General features: G+C 33.4%; 1 protein-coding gene across 1 annotated transcript; it reads right to left on the bottom strand.

Annotated features, from left to right (window-relative positions):
- Positions 1-925: 925 nt before the first annotated feature.
- On the bottom strand, positions 926-16,876 carry ZDS (zeta-carotene desaturase). The gene is made up of 14 exons (XM_028266339.2): positions 16,393-16,876; positions 12,523-12,647; positions 11,779-11,913; positions 10,549-10,621; positions 10,343-10,416; positions 8,597-8,701; positions 8,221-8,465; positions 8,024-8,111; positions 7,231-7,273; positions 6,989-7,145; positions 6,710-6,838; positions 5,901-5,973; positions 1,682-1,846; positions 926-1,277 (listed from the first exon to the last, which is right to left on the bottom strand). Exons 1-14 carry the CDS (start codon positions 16,568-16,570, stop codon positions 1,119-1,121), a joined length of 1,749 nt encoding a protein of 582 aa, XP_028122140.2. The 5' UTR covers positions 16,571-16,876; the 3' UTR covers positions 926-1,118.
- Positions 16,877-20,733: the final 3,857 nt, after the last annotated feature.

Consider the following 20,733-nt stretch of genomic DNA (forward strand, 5'->3'; position numbering starts at 1 on the left):
TTCTCTTTGGCAATCTAGCCACCCCACCGAAGAAATCTTGACTCCACCCCGATTAGTATGGGAAAATCATCTTCGAAGAAGAACAAACTTTTAATAATTTCGACAATCAATTTTCATTAGATGGAGGAGCACAAATCCAGTGGTCCAGGCTTCGAGGGCCTCCTGAGATCCTTTTCGGTAGGCCAGAAAGTCCCAAGGCTGGGGTTGTAAGAAGGTTTGCCAAGATTGTGCCGAAGTGGTAATGGGCAAGACTTGGGATGTGCCAAATAGAATGCTGATCAATGCATTATTGGGGGAGATTGGAGATACAAGCATCTCAAAGTTTCAAAATCAGGGTTGAAAGATATCGAGGGAGGTTGGAGATAAAAACATCTCAAAGTTTCAGAATCAGGGTCAAAAGAAATCAAGGTGGAGTTTCCAATGTAGAGGGACTCGTCGCTGTGTCCATGGCGGATGAGTGCCCCACGGGTAGCAGTGACCTAGGCTAATTTTTATTTTTAAAAATTTTAAAAAGTTTATAATTAATTTTTTCTGGATTTATTTGTTATTTTTTAAATTTAAAATTTAAAATTTTTATTTTTATTTTTATTTTTTAGTTTTTGGACCCCCTCCTAGACTAGAAAGAAAAGTAAAATTTTGACACAAATCTTAAAAAAAAATCACTGAAGACCCAAATAGAGACACCACTTAAATGACCCAAGATTCAAGATTCTAAATGACCCCAGATTCTAATTAAGGGCACATAGTGAAGCACAACATGGCATGCCCTAACAGTTCAAATTATTGCTTGAAGCTTACTTCTGAAGAGAAAAGTGAACCATATGGCATTTCCTACCAGTTCTAAAGAAACATGCATGGTATATAGCTGGTTCAGCTGGAGGTTGAGTTGTTGAGTGATAGAAATAAAAAAAACAACAAAAAGATAGGTACCCATGAATGCTTATGATTGGCATTTAATTGCATGATGCAACAACTGATGTTCTACAGTTACATGTAATTCCAGTTAAATTACATACATGGTGATGAATATACATACGTATTCCCGTCACAGCTGCCTTCTAACTCAGCAATTTGAGGCAATGCTTGCACGGTGGTCTATGAATGAAAATTGCAATGCATTAGACAAGACTCAACTCGTCAGTCAAAGAAGCAGCTTCAGTAAGGACTTGGGATTCAATCTTCTTCCGTAATGCCACCAATTCCTCCCCACCATCACATATATAGGCTGAGGCTTGTCTCCCAGATAGGGTAGCACCTTCCATGCTGTCTATGTAATCCTGCAGAGCAAGGCCGAGAGGAGCAAAATAAAATAAGAAGCTATATTCTACAAGAATCATCCTGGCTAGCAAATCATCCCTGTAGATCTTGCTAAACTAAAACTGAAACCTTTCCTTGTGAAAATACTACGGATATTTCACAAAAGACATGATTAGAACCATCACCAACATATGATCTACCATAACATTAACAAATACAGTGCTGTGTGGTTTCCTTGAGAAAATTTCATCACAAGCCCGAGCACAAATATGACTGATTACAAAGCATGATGAATAATTTTCGCTATAGATTAATCATTCAACATCCATCAATATCATTTTTGTTTATCAAATTATCATGCACAGGCTGGGTATGTAATAATCAATCATGGTAACCACAGAGAGAGAGAGAGAGCAACCATCACCTGCTTTGTATATGAACCAGCAAGGAAGAAATTTTTCACAGGGGTCTTCTGATCAGGTCTAAATGGATCTTTACCAGGCCCCTCACGATATAACGATTGCCCAATCTTGACTACAGATGACCAAGTAACGTCCAAACCTTGGGAAGATGGGAATAAAGCCAACACCTGATGTGAAAATGTACCATATTATAACAAGAAACATGACTTTGAAATATGTGCAACTATCCTTGGCTTAAATTGGTTTTCTGTAAATTTCATGATACCAAGATTGGCTTGTCTGTTGTCAATCAAAAACTTTCATGTTTGGTGTGGACATCTCATGCATTAGCATGCTATAAATTCACAAAATCAGCTGAATTTGTTTACGCCTTTACCATATTATTACTATTAGTAATAGTAGTAGTATAATTACTATAATACCCTTTATTTTACTTTACATGTTTTAACTGAAAAGAACCTCATTTTGTGCAAGAGCATGTGTGTTAGTCTATGAAGCACGGACACCTCTCCGAGGGCTCCATACCAGTGCCGGACACGCGGTGGACACGTGTTCGACACGCAGCAGAGAGTGTCCCATTTTTTTTTTTTTAATTTTTTTACATCCGGACACGTTCAGGACACGTTATAGACACGTTCGGACACGTACGGGGGTAATTTCACAATTTACTAAATTTTTTTGGGGTCGATTTGTAAATAAGGAAAAACATATCAAAATTTGCCCTAATCTACTTCGAATGTAGTTCAAATAAAAGAGAAACAACAGAGAAATGGTGAGAAAGAGAGGACCTGACTTCGTCGTTCGTCTTCTCTTCTCGTCGATCGTCGCTCCTCGTCGGTCGTTAGTCGTCTCTTGCCCTTCGTCGTTAAGGTACACCTCTTCTTCTTCGATCTTCGATCTCCCTCAATCGCTCTCTCTCTCTCTCTCTCAGCCTGTCTTCTTTTCTCAGTCGATCTCTGTCTCCTCTGTCTTCTCTCTCTCGCCCCCTTCTTTTATTTTGATTTTTTTTTCTTTTATTCTGATTTTAATTTAATTTTTTCTTTTCTTTTATTTTTTTCTTTTATTTTATTTTTTCTTTTCTTTTCTTTTATTTTTTCTTTTATATTTTGATTTTATTTTTTCTTTTCTATTACTTGAGTATATAATTTTAATAATGCATGTTTATTAATTTTATTATAGGAACCAATTTTTAATTCTGAAACAATGCTACGGGTGGTTAATAGTGTTATTTTATTAACTTTAATAGTGTTATTTTGTATATTTTATTACATGTTAATGATTTTTTTATAATTTTATGACATATAATAAATAAAATTAATTATATATATTGAACGTGTCCCCAGCGTATCGTGTCCCTTATTTTTTGAAAATTTGTGTTTTCGCGTGTCCGTGTCGTGTCGCTTGTCCGTGCTTCATAGGTGTTAGTGTTTCCAAGAAAGCAGTTTTTGTAGAATAGACATGGACAGGCAGCACAACATGGACATACTGTGCCTGGGACACGTTAAAATTTATATTTTAAAAATTCATTATACGCTAAATATATGAATAATTTATTCAAAAGTAATAAAAATAAAATTTAAAAAAAAAAAAAAAAAAAGCAAGATAACACTACTTAAAATTAAAAGGACATATATTTCATACCTTAAATATCAAAATATTATTCCCGTAATATCATACTAAAGAATGAAAACAATTGTAGAATATTGAAAAGCACATAATGTATTCATCTCACAAATATTTCAAAACATATTTAGAGTGCACAAGTGGCATTTCAAAGAATGTAGAACATCGTTTCTATGAACAGATTGTTTTAAAGTCCCGAAATTGTGACTTTTCAAATCACTTTTTACTTTCTCTTCTCTCTCTTACTTTTCCAAAATCACCATTGTTGAGCCTCTCACTCTAGACTCTACCTTCTCTCTAGGTTTTGATCTAGTAGGAGTGATTTACTCACCTTTGGCCTTTACAAAAAAGTTGTTGATCGTCGAGGGCTTCATTTTAATCTGAAAATCTCGGGTTTTGGAGCACGTTGGGTTTTGTCGTCTTCTCCTTTGGAACTCCGAATTTGAGGTAGGGATATCCTACTCCTCTCTATGGGTTTTGTCTTTAAATTTTGGTATTTTGAGATGTTGGGCTTGGTTTGGTAATTTTGTGAAAGTTTGGGACTTTTGTGTAATTTTACAAAAGTTGGGGTTTTATTCATAATAAACCTAGATGCATGTTTGGCATGAAAAGAATGGAATGATTGTTGAATCATTGATGAAAATGGGACCTAAGGGTTGAAATAGTAATTATGGAAAATGGCCTAATTACATTGTTTAATTAATTGGGATAATTAATTGGTGAGAAATGAGGAAATGAAATGTTGATTGAATATCCATTTGTGCATTTATTTTCTGTTTTAGAAATAACTGCTTTGGGCTATCGGTGGAGGATAGTCGAGATTGTTGTAGACAATGCATGATGATTAGGTAAACGGAAACTAATCAATGGAATGTGTCATGGAACTTGACGGTTGATAGAATACATTAATTGTGTGTATTGTGTGATTGTATATAGAACCAATGTGTTTATATACGTTATGTGTAGAGGAGGAGATAGGGGATGTACTCCGCGGTTTAGGGGAAGATAGGGGATGTACCTCTAAACCGGATAGGTATTGGGAGGAGATAGGGGATGAACTCCGTAGACACAGCTCATATGCTTGTCTAGAGAAGTGAAGATAGAGCTCATATGCTTATCTTTGTGAAGTGTGGATACAGCTTGTATGCTTATCTGTGGATATTGTTGTTATACATATCTGTTGAGAATGTGGATATAGTTTTTATACTTATCTGAATGTGAGATATAGTTTTTATACATATCTGTGGAAATGATGATAGAGCTAGCATGCTTATCTGTTGTTAAAGGGAAAATGAAAAGTAATTGAGACTTGTAAGTCGTTGACATAAATATGTTATTTATGTGATTGTATCAGTGTTGACCAACTATCAATTGCTAATGTTTTAGTCATTGTCTATGGTTGGTTTAGTGTATTTCTACTGGGCTGTGGCTCACCCTATATGGGAACATCATTTTCAGGTGCAGGAAGCATGCCACCTCCAAGGACATAGCTGGGAGGCTAGTGGCAGACATACTTTTGTCGCTTAACTTTTGATGTATTACATGTAACTTCAAGCCTAGGGCTTAATGTGTAAACGAGTTAGTACTCTTTTGTTGTAACCAAGTGTTAACTTGGAAAGCTGTAAGCCTGTAGGGCATTTTGTTATGATGTTAACATGTAATATTTATGTAATGGAGCTCTAATGAATAAAGGAATATGGTTGGTTTATATGTAAATGCATGTCTTATCTGATGGGTCTAATGTTACTTTCTGAGGGCGTTACAGTGGTGAAAATGAATAGGATTAGTGAGATATGTGATATTGCTATCTGGTTTGGACTTCTGGTGTAAATAACAATGGCTATTAAGGATAATAATTCTTATTGGAAGGGTCATGAACTATTGAATAAAACTCATTTATTCTCTGTATAGGCACTTCAAATCTGACACGTGTACTTTACTTGAGATCCATTAGTTCATTCAGATTTCACGTCCTGAAGTTTTGAAGACTTCACATGATTCAAGACTCTTGGTGGGTAAGGTTTTAGTAGCTTAAACTCCATGGAATTAGTTTTAGTTCATATGATGATATGTGTTGATTCTTGTTTTAGTTTACTGCTTATTCTTAGCCTGATATACATCTATGTTCTTTTGTATTTTTGTTCCCTTCTCTTTTTCACCGGAGGTACTAAGAGCTGGTGGTACTTCTATATTAGCCAAACAAGTGAAAGAGTGCTTTTGCTTGATCTTTCATTATATTAGAAATCAATGCATGTGTTATATAAGGACCTCGCAGATTGCACATATAAGTTGCTTTTATTTTATCCCAAAATACTTGCAAGAATATGTTTGTCACACCAGTTTAATTATTCCATGGCATCTCTACTATTTAACCTTTTCATAAATTTCCTGAAATCTTGGGTGTAATATGCTTGCATATCACTGTGTTACAATCAAACCAAGTTGCATTTCAGTAGGGGTTTGGTATTACTCTCTCTTTTTTTGTTTGCAGACAGAGGTGGGTTGGGTGGTGATGATCAGTGGTAACATGAAAGGTACTAGCACTTGGTTTCTTCCAAAAAAAAAGGTGGTAAGAGGTGTTCCTTAAATGACACTTACCTGTTTTGTAACTCTTTTTATGATTTCATCATTTGGTAATGGCATGTAGGGATCACCAGGTGTAAGCACGCATCTGAAAGCAAAAAATTAAGGGCAGAAAACTTTTAGTAAGAAAGAATATGAATATGACAACACAATTAACATAGAAGTGGAAAGAGAGAATTATTCTGGAATATATTCATGATGCAAGGTAGAGTAAGTCGTAACTTCAGATTAAATTTTTTACAAAGTCTGAATGAGTTTAATAGCATAGTACATAATCAGAATCAAATGATGATACCGGAAGTCTCAAGGTATGAAACCAAGTATATAAATCAGATTGAGATCAACATGCAGAATGCTGGAGAAGCCAAAAACACCTTCATTTATTAGAACACAGAGTGTTTAAAATATACATCCAGATCCATTTCCTAACAATAGTTTGCATTTCTATAAGCTCATTTTTCTGATTAAATGAGCCACAATTGCTCCAGGGAATAAATCAACTTCCAGAATTGATCACACGTACCATGTACTAGTTGCATGCAGTCCTAGCAAATGAAATCTTCATCATGAATGATCTAGTAACTTGGATAATATTGTCATGAGCAAGATAGGCCAATATATATTGTATATAAAGAGAGACAGAAATAGGATGGTCGCAAAGATTCTGGTTTTGAATTACAGACAAATAAAAGGCTATTCAACTATTTCATTCAGCAGATGTATCTTGTGGTTAATCGGCATTATCTTTCTCTACAGAAATAACAACAATTAATAATAATGACAACAGTACTATTATAAAACAAAACGAAGAGAATTTTTCTTACTGGAGCAATGAGCCTTGTCCCTCGAGGTAATAGTCTTCAGGTGATGAGAGTGCAAGGTCTGCAAAGCATGAGAAATCTGCATCTGGGGTATAAAGGAGATTATCCAACCCTGCAGCTTGCCTTAGTTGCCTAACATTTACAAAGTGGAAAATTTACTTAAAAATACAAGCAAACGGTAATTTGTTTTCCGTAGTCATGATAAGCAAAGTATATTTTATTCCTAGATCCCAAAGGAATCCACTTTCACAAACCAATAACTTCAATACATGAGAGGATCACCTTGAACGTTCTAAATCCTGTAACTCTGTGACCCAGCCGTTGTATCTGAGTTGCACTGTGACCACAGGCACACCAACTAGTTCATAAATATTATCAAAGAATTCCCACTCCCTCCATGTGGGTGGAACTAATCTTTTAATTCCAGGGACATCACATGCTGCCACCAAGTGGAGTAGTTTAGTATCTAGTAAGGACATAAATAGTGAGAATATAAACATATGGAAGGAAAGCCAACAACAAACCTGCAACATAAGCATCAGCTTTCACAATTTTCTTTTGAGTAGCCTGAAAGTTTAAAAGAAAAAAGTATTAAGCATCAATCATTTAAACAGATGACCAAAAACCAGAACGTCTGCTTACATATGAGTAAAGGTCAAATTGTTGAATCCAAGAAGTTAGATCAACATCCACTTACTATTCATTGTGGTTCCCTAATTCAATCATATTATTGATTTTTTTCCCATTTTAAAAACATTTGTTCGCTTCAAGCTCAAAATTATAGAAAGTTAATACTACATGGTTTGGATCATTTTTGAGGTAGACTAAGGAATTCTCACTAATTTCACAAAGCTACATTCAAGTAACTATGGTTTCCTTTCTTTCCCACTTATTGTGTATCAAATTATCAAAAAAAGAACCGCCTTTAAAACAAGTATATAAAGATGAATAAAAAATTAAATTATGAAGATTCCATAGTTCAAATCTTTCTGAGGATGAACTATTACTTTCAAAAAAATTTTAACCACAATAGTAACAGAAAAATTCATGAGATTTCTTAATGGCTTTGACATGGATTTATGTAGTTGAAATAAAAATGCATAATACTTCAAATTGTACAAGCATGTGTTAGAAAAACGTAGGAGACTGAACTGCAATCCAGAGTCATGTAAGATATCACAGGAATTCAACTGGTTGACTTGCAAAATCCAGACACTCGGTAACAATAAGCTTGATTCCACATATTCTGCTTAAATAAATATGGATTTAAAGGCAGTAAAATTTTAAAAGGAGGAAAATGGGAGTAATTAAGCTTACTTTTGACATGGCAATTCCCGTCACGTATGTCTCTCCATCAGTAGATCTGTCGTAAAGTATCTCTCTACATCCCCACCTGAGATGGAACCTGTTGTAGCAAAAAGTATTTTCCAGGTGAGAAATCAGCAATTCTTTGTGAAGACAAACAACCTTAAATGTTATCACATCATGGTCATGTTAAATTTACATAGTCACACCTCCCCCCTTTGTCTGTGATATACTTTTTGATTGGGCCACTTAAATAAATGTCGGGGGAACCTTTAAGCATGCGCAATAAGGAAGCTTCTGTTTTTGTGGCAAACAATCCAAATATAGTGAGCATACAACGGGCGCTGATATTATCACAATCAATAAACCCAAGAGCATAAGCAACAGGATCCCACATTCTCTGGATACTTGCACGTGTGCCACCTTTGGACAAGAACCAATCAGAGAAGCTTATCTGTGTAGTGAAAAAAATTTCATTAACAGGCAGTCAAGATAAGAAATGTTCTCCACATGAAAACTGATTTAGTTCCTTTGGAAACTAGGAGTGGCAACCAAATGCACTAGACAGTAAAAAATCATTCTTACACTATCCAGATTCCGTATGTCCCTCATTGCTCCATCTGGATCAACAAGAGCCCGCACAACAGGACTTAAGGCAAGAGCCAAAGCATTTCTTGCTTTGTCATAAGGCTGCAGTTGAACAATATGAAGTGGAAAGAACATTAATGGAGAGCAAAAGTAGGCATTGTTTGCTTCAACTATTTGAATAAATCCACGAGAAACTTTATTTTCCTTTTTTCCCTTTTGCTTTTCAATCCAAGCACAAAATTAATATCATGTTTGGTAGACTAAGTGTTAGTATGGGATAGCAGTCATCAAAGGATCTCTTTCAGGCTGATTATCATAACCTTTTCATGAAAAAAGATTAGTGAAGAAGTGGTGCATCCCAGTTGCAGACCATGATCAAAGTTAACAAATTTAAGAATAAAGTTGGAGTCCAAGAAGCAGATAGGCAAGAATTTGATTTATTTCTGTAAGTTATAAAGTTTGAAGGCATTTAGTCACGTTTTTATGTTCCCAAGGCAATTTGTTAAAACTAGTAGAAGGCCTATTTTGGTAACTTTAGTTGTAATTTTGTTTAGGCATTATAAGAATGTTAAAGTTTATGGCTTTAATTTCAGTTTTTAGAGTTCTATTCAGAGATTCCTGAAAGAAGAAATGGCCATTTAGGGCTTTCTCTTCGCCTGTTGCCACTGCTTCTTGTTTCTGTGCATTAATCTAGTCTTTTTCTTTCATTTTTCAGTATCAAGATGTGTGTTCAAGGTTTCTAAGGATTTTAATTACAAAGGAAAGCAAATATAGCCAATGCTCTTTTGGGGCTGTGAACATTACTAATGACCAGATTGGGTGCTGGTTGGTGCTGCTAGGGTTGAACTATTGATGATGGAAAATGATTGGGCTTGTCTTTCATACTGGTAGTTTGCTGGAGGCAAGAGTAGTTGAATTTCTGGATGAAGACTATTTAGAATGCCAGACAGAAGGCTTATAGAGGGTTGATAATGGTTAAAACTGATGTTTTTTTTTTTGGTTGTTGTTGCAGATAACCAAAGAAAAGAAAGAGAATTAGAAGAGAAGGGGGGAAGAGTCTAGGCATCGCACCATAAAATTTGAAAAAAAAAAAAAAATGGCACAAAATGTTGGAAATGTTTATAGAACTTGTTCTCTAAAGAATTGCAAGCTAATTCAATTAGTAAATCTTAACCATAGACTATTATTTAAAAACTTAAAAGACTCTTTCCATTAAAACCCATATTAACCTATAAACTTTTCCTTTCTTCCTCCCCACCCATAAATAAGTAAAGGCACACACCCACGCCCCAAACAGAACATAAACTCTACACACCTCCCTTTTGAGATGGCAAGAGACATGCTCAAGTTAATAGCTTGTGGTCATGAACAAAAGATGCATTATGACAATTTGACCCAAATCATGACCCATGGGCAACTACTACTCCTGAATCCTAAAATATTAAAAGCATATATACACAACTGAACAGAAGCTTATTAAATTAAGAAAGAAAATAAAATATGACTTAGGGTGACTCAAAGTTAATAACGCAAAGTCATCAATGGGCCCAGCTTCTAATGCAAACAATTTCCAATATCCCCTCTTCTTCAGATTTGTTCTTCAACATCTTATTATGAACTGCATGAAAAACATGGCTTGTCCAACGCTAAACATGGGGTTCTCGCATGGATGGGCTCTACACAAATAAATTGGAATAACATTCAAGATTCAGTTTAATAGGAAACTATAATAGTAGACATTACCTTGAGCTGATTTGTAGACAAAAAAGCACGAATTCCATGCAATGGTGCTCCAATTGGAAACCTAAAATCCAGTTCTGCAGCAGGAAACTAAGTCATATATGCAACACCAAAACCAATGATTAATGTAATTAATATACCACACAAGTTTGGCTATGGCCAAAACAAATGGTTTCAAATCAGTCTTTCAAGTAAGAATTACGTCATACCACCAATTTCACCCCCTTTGTTTACAAAAGTATGAGTATGATCCTTCACAAGCAGATTTTTATCAGCACCAACCTAGGTCAAAGTAGAGATCCAAGAAAAACAATCAGAGACCATTGTCTTGAGAAGATTATGTAACTAAACTACAATTTCATATAGTTAATTCTCAGAAAGCAAAAGGGTTTTTTCTAAAGAAAATTCATGGAGCCGGCTTAGTGCAAATGCATCAACAGTTATCAATCCACAAATCAACTACAATGAAATAACTTAAACATCCAACATTTCAAACATGCATAGGGAAGTTTGAGATTAATCACATAGAAAAAAGCAAAATCACCTAGTTACCACCATTATTATACGAAATCGCACCAACACAACTAATGGTGTAGAGCTTGATATAATCCACATATAGGGTCATAAGAGCCTTTTATCATATATTGGAAATAAATAAGGGGTCCAAGTTTTGCACACTCAGGTCCATTAGCAGAGTTAAGGAACTAACAAGTTAAGTACATGCCTGAGTTTATTCTGAGCAGTCCTGCCAATAGCAGATACACTAAACTGCATACAAAAGGGTCTATCTAAAGGCTATGTAGTCCAAACTCAAGCTATGAGACGAACTAACCAAATGCAGAGCCATATTCTTCCATTCTATATTCAAAAGCGAGCCCATAATTGTGTAGGCACATTGGGAGTGCATTGAAGGCATTAGTAGGTCATGAAGATGTATGAGCAATACATCATTGGCACAAGTACATCAGTACAGAAGCTTCTTGGCATCCTAAGCCAATTAATCCTCTAGATTTCAGCGTTAATTCACCCATCATTTCAATATCTTATTATATGTAAAGCAACTACAACAATGAATATTTCTTACCAACAGATAAGATTTAGTTCCTCGCTCATTATCATAAACAGATGTCATACAACAATCAAAAGCACAAAAAATCGAAACATTTTGTACCATAGCTAAATTATTAGGACATAGATATTTGATCCTACAAGCATCCCAAAAGGCACTGTTATATCAGTTATTACCACAAAAGATCAATGGATCAAATATTCTAGAATATGGATGGTCCTTGTTTCACATATCATGCTTTATGATCATGAAAATATTCTTTATTTGCAGCTTAAAAGCTATGGGGCATAAAGAATACAAGAAATGAAATTAACATTAAAATCTAAAATATCAATAAATAACTTTGTGAAAACAAGCATGTGGTCTTCACCTTTTTCATCAATCGAAAAAGATTATTGTAACAACCAAAGAAAACATGAAGTCCCATTTCAATGTGATTTCCACGTTTATCAACAAAAGAACCGACTTTTCCGCCAATGAAAGATCTTGATTCGTATATGTCCACCTGAAAAGTCAACGACGAATTTAAGTAAAATCTAGCCATTATCAGAAATTAAAAAAAAAAAAAAAAACTACCCAAACAGAATGAACTTCGCAGAAAACCAAAGAGGAAGTTCTTATGATTTGAAGGAACGTATTTATGTTTTATTATATCAAAATAGGAAGAAATCAATTTTCATTTCTATTGGTTGAACAAAAAGTCTTAATATCTGTAAAAAGCTCTAATTTCAAACAAATTGGAAGTTTTAGATTTTTGAATTTCAGTCTAAAATTGAAAAGCCTAAATGTGAAAATATTAAAAGATTTAAATTCACTTTGTTTTTATTTTACTCATTGGCCCCCAAATGATTTCCTTCATACTTAAGACAAGACCAATAACTTAATGTTTGCTTAAGCAATAGACACATGTAGTGTATGAAGTGTGCTAGAAAGATTAAAAAATATTAAGACACATTTGGATACGTGTCTGAAACATGTTGGTGTTTGACATGGACAAACAAAGAATGAAGAAAAAAAGAAATACAAGTATGGTCAAGGTAACGGAAACAAGTGTTAGTTAAACCCCAAATGTGAGCATTGGCAGAATTAGTGGGAAAGAAGAAGAATACTGAACCTCATGGCCCTGATCCAATAGCTCCACTGCAGTTGACATGCCTGCAAGACCAGCTCCAATGATAGCCACTTTTAGTTTTGGTCCCCTATAATGTTCAGGTTCTGATGGAAATAATCCTTTTGGAGCTGACAGATGAGAAATTCCAATGTTGATACCCAAAAATAGCACCACAAACTAATAACATTTAAATAAGATTAACAAGGATAGACCGGATAGTACAAGGAGAAAAAAAAAGAAAAAAGATTTGTTTAACTGCATAATCCTTACATGATGTTGTATATTTTCTTGGATACACTTCCATAATCAAGTTCTTCCCATCACACTAATAGATGAAAAAATAATAATAAAAAAAAAATACATCTACAACTATCTTGAGGAAAAAAATTGAAGATGAGTAATGAGGATTAACTTTTTTATTTGTTGCCCTAACTCAATCTTTTAGTTTACTCCATCCAATTCCTTAATTTCTATTCCCTTGCATGAAAATTAAAGGGTGGGAAAAAAAGTATTTAAAATTAAGGGCAAATTTCACTTTACCCCCATTTGGTTTGGCTCATTTGCAGATTGACCCCCTTGTCATTTGAAAACAAGAGCATAAGAGCATAAGGCCCAGTTGTCTATGGACCAAGGTGCACCATTAACTTCTGTTAATGGTACCTCTAAACTTACCCAAATACCCTCATCTTTTTCCTCTAAACCCATATATATATATATATATATATATCACTTCCAATAATAGAGATAGTAGAGAGAGAGAAAGGAAGAACAAGTCCCTCCACCACCACCTCATCATCTGTTTGCTCTCTTTCTCTCTTTGTCCCCCTTTCTCTGTTTTTAGTCCCAACATTCATTAATTCATCAAAAGCTTAAGGTAGTTTAGGTTTTCAATGTGACCAAGCCTAAGTTCCATAAAATTAGTATATGATTATTTTATGAGACACCTTTACTTTTATGAAGTATTTAAGGCCAATGCCTTCCATGACATGAACACTTTGTTCTTCCATTAATATCCTTAGTACTAAGCTAAGTAGGGGAGTGCCTACTTATGTAGTTGTGATTTTGGTTGAAGAAGAGAGTGTGCATGTGGGGCTGCAAGTTGGGGAGGGGCAAGGGTTGGGGTGGTTCGTGGTGATGGAAAAGCTTGGGATTTTGATTTTTGATTATTGGTGACAGTGGTGGTGGAAAAGCTTGTCTACTCTTATTATGTTGGTCTCAATAATTTTAGGTTTGATTTTGATTTTGATTTTTGAAGTCCAATTCAAGGTTTGGGATTGGTTTTGATTTTAAAAGTAGTGAAAAACAATAGACAGAGAGGGGGGAGAAGAAAGACAAATAGTAGAGCGAGGAAGAGAAAGAAGAATGACTTCCTTTCTTCTTTTTTTTTTTGTAAATTTGAAGATGTATAAGGGTATTTTTGTCTTAGAAAAATGGTTTATTCTCTACATTAGCATTGGCTCTCATAGCCTGTAAACTTAGATCGAAAAGTTGATTGTGCACTTTGGTCTGCAAACCACAAGAGCTTATGTGCTTATTTCCAAATGCCAGAGGGTATTCGCATATCAACCAAACCACAGGGGCTAAAGTGAAATGTGCCTTTTACTTAAACCATGAGAAAACATAATTCCAAGCCTCTACAATGGGCTAGACCGGCCAACCTAGAATTTAATTCCTAGGCCTTGCCCTGGAACAAACCTAGGACCATGGGCCTTTACTAGTCAACAAGCTAGGCTCAGGCAGGTCCATTCAAGAGGCCCTACCCATGATCTTAAAAATATGGGCTTGTGGGTTTTGAGACCCATATGGCCTAATTGGGGCTTGGCTTCAAATTTTTTTACTAGATTCAAAATTCATTAGAAAAATTAAGGAATTATAATACAAAATTTTGAAGTGCATCACAGCAATTAGAATTGCATATTGAATTATGAAAAGTAAAATTGAACTTTATGTATTGAAATGCAAAATTACATCCATTATGATTATGTTATTAAATTAAATATATATATATATATCTTTAATTTCGTGAAAATATAGTTACTCGTTTCATATAAAAAATGTATACATACACAAAAAGTACAAAAAAGGGTAATTACACTGACCCTTTCTGATATTTGGAAAAAATACAGCAAGCCCTACAATTTTGACAAAACTACATAGACTTCCCTTTTAACAAGGCTAAAGGGACCGAAACTAATGTAAATGGTATGAAGGTACAAAGATAAACAAGTAAAATATGCATTTCAATATAAAACATAAAAACATTATTTTCCTATCTATATGACTAACAAATTATGTGAAGTAAATCTCAAGGAAACCAATATAATTATGCCAAATTTGTGGGATTTACTGTATTTTCTTCAAACCTCAGGGGAGTATATATTACCCTCCCAAAAACGAAACAAAGAAAAAAATAGTATATCCATTTTTTATTGTTTAGTAGGGGTGCAACTCAAGCGAGTTTGGTCGGATTGGGAGGTTATCGAAGCCTAACCCAGCCTAAGTTGAGCTGAGACTTGGCCACACCCCCCCAAACCCGAATTGTAACCCGAGGTTCTCTGCCCAACCATGACTCGAGTTAAACCCGACTTGCCCGAGTTACCCGAATTGTAAATGAATTTCAATTTTTTTTTTTATAGTGAAATTATTAAATTATTAAAATTAGACTTTATTCACAATTTTTTTTTTTTTTTTATAAAGAAAATCATTAATAACATCAAAACAAATAATTTATATAATGTAAGAGAGATGCCACTATAGTAGTCTTTGCAATTGATGAGTGAGAATAAAAAAGGTAAGATTTTGTGTTACTTGTATATATAATATATATCCAATATGATTTAATAATCTAAATTACATTAATATCATGCAATGTTTAATAATTTATATGTATATTTAATATTTTTATATATCTATATATGTATAATTCGGACTTCGGGTTGCTCGAATTGTTTGATGTCTTTGCCCAAGCCCGTTCAAATTTAATTTAGGTTTCTGAATTTTTGTTCAAGTCCGTACCAAATTTAAAAATATCTTGTCCAAGCCCTAAAAACATTTGGACTGGACTCAGGTTGGTTGGGTTGAGCCCAACCAAGTTGCACCCCTAGTTTATAGGCCTAATACAATCCATCGGGGTTGAGCTTATGGACGACCCATGAGCTTTGGGCTTGTTGATGAGGCTAACATAATTCTACCCAACTTACCTAATATATTATATGGCTTACCCTCCACTTGGTTGTAGAGAAATCAAAGGAAAAGCAAAAGAAACAAATTGAGAATCTTATAAATTGTTTATTGTTTGGGTTTGTCAACAATCCAGCTAAACCAAATAGTTCTGTTGGAGTCATTTTGGTATAATACATCTTATCCCATCATCCATTTACATTTCTGTATGTGGAAGGAAGCTCACAATGCATGTACAGACAACTTGTTGGTTTCTTTTATTTTCTTCTGGTTTCTCAGAAGCTATGTAAAAGGATTAAGAAACAATCAGCCTCAAGGGAACACTGATCTCAACTTCACCTCCTTCCCAACAGCCTTACAAACCTTATCCAAGTCTACCACTCCTGTGGCAGAACCCAAACCACTTTTCTCTCTCAATTACAGTAAAAAGCAAAGAAATTAACTTCTAATTGGACCAACTAATTCAAATTCAATTCAAATTTGATTAATTAATAAGGCACAAATCAATTTACCACAACCATGACCAACCAACAAAGCCCTAAAATCAGATACCCAGATGCAAGAACAACATAATCAGCAATCACAAACATGACAACACAACAGTCACCATCCACAGACAATACAAAGTTACAAACATAGACACACACATGTATATATACTTATGATGGAAATGGGGAAAATTGATGGAAGTACCATTAACGCTCATATCAGAGACATTGGAGTCCAAAGAGCATCGAACATCAAAACTTCGAGACTTGAATTGGGTCCTGGGACGGTGACCGGAGAGCAAGAATCCGGAAACATCGGGTCGGAGAGTGGTTCGGGCTCCGGCAGCTGAAGTTGTCGGGAAACAAAGAGAAGAAGATGCCATTGAATTCTAGAAAACAAAGAATAGAATTGAAATTCTATTTGTTAAGAGAGTGTTGAGATGAGTAGTAACATCATCCAACAACGACTTGTAGAGAGAGAGAGGGTATCTGGAGGGGTGTAGATGCTGAGGTTGGGGGATTTGTCAGGGCATCAGCTTAGGATTTGGAGATTGAATTTTTTTTTTTTTTTTTAAGAAGGGATTTTTAACTTTGGAGGAGGTTGTTAGTGCGGTTGGGGTAGAGGATGTGAAGTGTTGCCGCCACCACTGCTTATAAATATGCTCCCCAACAAACAACTTTTACAAAAACTAGACGTGTTTGTTTATGCATTTTACAATTAAAAAAAAATATATATATATTATAATTTTATATTTTCTAACTTATAATTAAAAAATATTTTATATCCAAAGATATTATTAAAAAAAATAGTTATAATTAAAGAAAGAAATGAAATAATTAAGAATGTATATGGTATTGAAATTTCCCAAATTGTACATACACAATGCTTTTGCTTTGCTTTGTATTAGGATATTATCCGTGTTATGTACTGGTATAAATAAATAATCAATAATTAATTTTTAAATTAAAATAATAATATAAAATTTATTTAAAATATGTAATAAAAATCATTTATAATCAATTAAATTTTAGAGTGGTGCTACATCTTTTTAATTATACACTCCTAATTTTATCCGGTGCACTTTTTTAGAAAGTGGTCCCACACTTTGAAGAAAATTGATTGATTATTATTGGTTGTTACCTTATTAGAGGTGCAATTATAGGTGATAAAATGAGAGATGGGGCATTTCTCTAAATTTTATTTATTTTTATCAGAGTTACACATAAAGAGGAGATTTTTATTCTGATGTCATTAATTGTGTGTTCTAAATTCTTAATAAAAAAATTGCATATCATAATTTAATTGATAAAAATTAAAGAATAAATTCCAATTATATTTTATGATAAAATATAACTACATTTCGTTTTATAAGTTTCAGAATTTTAATTTAACATATGACAGTAGCAAATTGTATTTGTTAAACTAATTGTTTTCTTATTTTATAAAACATAAAAATTTGTCTTCTCAAAATTATAAACTATCGTATATCATAACTCTTACATAAAAATTGATTATGATTGACTTGTGATATTGGACTAAATATTAGAAATGACCTAAAAGCTACGCAACTCAATATTTATACCAATGTAACATTCATCTAATCATTAAAAATTGTCTCTATTGGTCCGTGTATGAACTAATTTGAGGGTTTTAATAAATATTAAAAATTAGCCTGAAAAATCTAGTTTGAATCAAATTTTTTTTGAACAATTCTTGGTTTAAGTTTATAATACATCATATTTTAATAACTTAATATCATAAAAAAATAATCTTAATATTTATTGTGCTTTTTATTAATCAATAAAAAAGGGTAAATTACACTGACACCCCCTGAGGTTTATGTTTATTACAGTTCTCCCCTCACATTTGGGAAATTACACTGACCTCCCTTGTCAGTGTAATTATTTGACGGTATTAACTTTTAAGTTAAAATGACATATTTTACCCTTAACCTTTACATATACTTTAATGGGTAAATTACATTAACACCCCCTGAGATTTCAATTTAATACGGATCCCTCCTGACGTTTAAAAAAAAAACTAATTTAATAAAAATAAATATAAAGAAATATATTTAATTTGTAAAAAATAATTTCTAACCATTCGAAAGACCAAAATTATATAAAAATGATAATTATTTTTTATTTCTTAAACAAATTAATTTTTAATTTTAAAAAAAAATTCTAAAAATCAAACCATACATAGCCTAAGAATTTTTTGATAAGTCATTTCTTACGTTGGTAACTTATTTAATTATTTGGTAATTTTACGACATTTTTACCATTTGAGGCCTGTTTGGTAACCATTTCGTTTTTAGTTTTCAATTTATATTTACAAAAATTTTAAAAATTGTCATAAAAACTTGTTTGATAATTTTTTTGGTTTATAAATGGTTGTCTCAGTTTGTAAATTTGAACGTAAATTCAAAAAATGAGTTTACGTTGATTTTTAAACAGAAATTTAAAATTTTAATTAACAAAAAAAAATTTCCAATAATTTTTTTTCCAATTAATTTTTTTTTTCAACTAATATTAACCAAGGGGGCAATTGGTAATGCTACTTTAAACATTGGGGAGGGAATTGTAATTTCTAAAATGTGAGGGGTGTCAATGTAATTTACTCAGCGAGGGCAAAATTGGCATTTAAAAAAATTAAATTGCTGACATTAGCAAAATCTGTTAGTTGAGTTAACAGTCAACTAACTGAGGGAGCAATCTATAATGAAACATTAAACAAGGGGGATGTAATTTTCAAAAGGTGAGGGGAGAACTGTAATAAACATAAACCTCAGGGATTGTCAATGTAATTTACCCTAAAAAAATTATAAATATTTAGAGAATTACATTTGAACAAATTTTAACTTAAATTTTTTACTTTAAAACTTTAAGAACTACACATTTTCTTTGACTCTATAACTAATATTTGAGATAGCAACTAAAATAAATTTCAATCATTATTATTGGGGGAGACATTTGTGATAAGAGTTTGAAGTACACAATTGTTTTTAAAAAAATCAATATTGAAAACATGTACCCAACTTTATGTTGTATTTTATCCATGGATTTGGATAGGAATTTAAAATTAGAAAGGAAAAGTTATGTGAAATATGAATAAAATATAATTACATTTTATTACACATTTTCATTGTTCCTTTCAAAATTTCTATCCAAAATCATGAATCAAATATATCGTCAATATTTGAAAAGAGTTTTGGATCCTTTATTGTATAGATATACACTAACTAAAAAAAACATATATAATATTTGGTGGGAGAAGTAAGTTCTAAAAATGGATCATCAATCACATTATAAGGGAATAAAAGTTAACCAATAATTTTTTTTTAATTATTTAAAAAATTAAACATCAAGAGATATAATCTATGAAAGATATGAATTGATTCCTATATTTTAGTGGTAAAAAAATCTAAATTTTAAAACTAATTTTGAGAGATTTATTTATAAATCACGTTTAGAGACTTATAGCTCTAAGTCCACAAAGTATTCTAGTGTTCCACCTAATTCCATACATTTGAACTTATATTCCAATATATCATTTTTCTCATATTAGAAGTATTATGTGAACTATTTTACCCTATAGACTTTTATTAATATATATATATATATATATAATCATTTATTTGATATATTTCATGTATGATATATATAAAATTTTGTATATAAATATAAAAGATTATTATTCGTAGTCTTTTTTTTTGCTTTAATAATATATAAAATGTTGTATATAAATATAAAAGATTATTATTCTTATTTTTTTTTTTGCTTTAGTGTAAGGGATTCACTTTATCAAAGATCTTCATTTACCATTGTGGGAGCCGAATAAATGGAAAAATCAGAAGGTGCGTACCATTGGAAGACTGATATTAATCGGTTGTATCCTACGAGAGTGGAGAGCCGAATATAATATATGCGCCGAATAAATGTAAGTCCTTAGGGCCGAATAAAAGAAAGGACAATGATTAAAAAGTAGGTCCTAGCCCCGAGGATCAAAAAGAACAGGTATAAATACAGGAACAACGGTTATAGAAAGGTATGTAAGAATCACTTCACTAAATTTGGTAAACAAGCTATCCTGAGTGTCTGAACTAACTTGTCCGTCGGAGTGCTAATTCCGGCACCCTCGACCGGAGTGTTTGTATCTTTTCAGGTGACTAGCTGAGGATCACTAGCGTCTCCCAGGATTTGAAGAGTATTTCCAAACCACTTCTCCATAATTGGCGCCGTCTGTGGGAATACTCAAATACATCCATGGCAGGCGTGACTAAAGATCCTCCGGTAGCCATTGACGAGACCGCACAGGGAGATGACCTCACTCCAGCAAATATGCTCGGAAAAGAAACCATCGCTGCAAGCCGTGCCTTGAACTTCGACTCACCAACGACCTCAGCGCAAGAGACAATGCAGGCGGTCATGGAACAAGCAAAGCAGAACGAACAAAGGCTGGAGAACATGATCGCTGAAAATGAACGTCACCGTCAAGATTTGGCCCTCTAAGTCGCAAAATCGAGAGAAACCATGCGCCAAGAGA

The sequence above is a fragment of the Camellia sinensis genome, chromosome 2 (genome assembly GCF_055761805.1).
Source record: "Camellia sinensis isolate YWXY chromosome 2, ASM5576180v1, whole genome shotgun sequence".
Classification (NCBI taxonomy): domain Eukaryota; kingdom Viridiplantae; phylum Streptophyta; class Magnoliopsida; order Ericales; family Theaceae; genus Camellia; species Camellia sinensis.

Bases quoted from the DNA above. Each gene is read 5' to 3' on its own strand.
- ZDS (XM_028266339.2), bottom strand. From the start codon at position 16,570: ATGGCATCTTCTTCTCTTTGTTTCCCGACAACTTCAGCTGCCGGAGCC. The intron at 8,112-8,220 runs GTGTGACTATGT...TTGCTACAACAG, and splicing joins ATCACAGACAAAGGGGGGAG to GTTCCATCTCAGGTGGGGAT. The intron at 1,847-5,900 runs GTAAGTGTCATT...TTTTCACATCAG, and splicing joins TAAAAAGAGTTACAAAACAG to GTGTTGGCTTTATTCCCATC.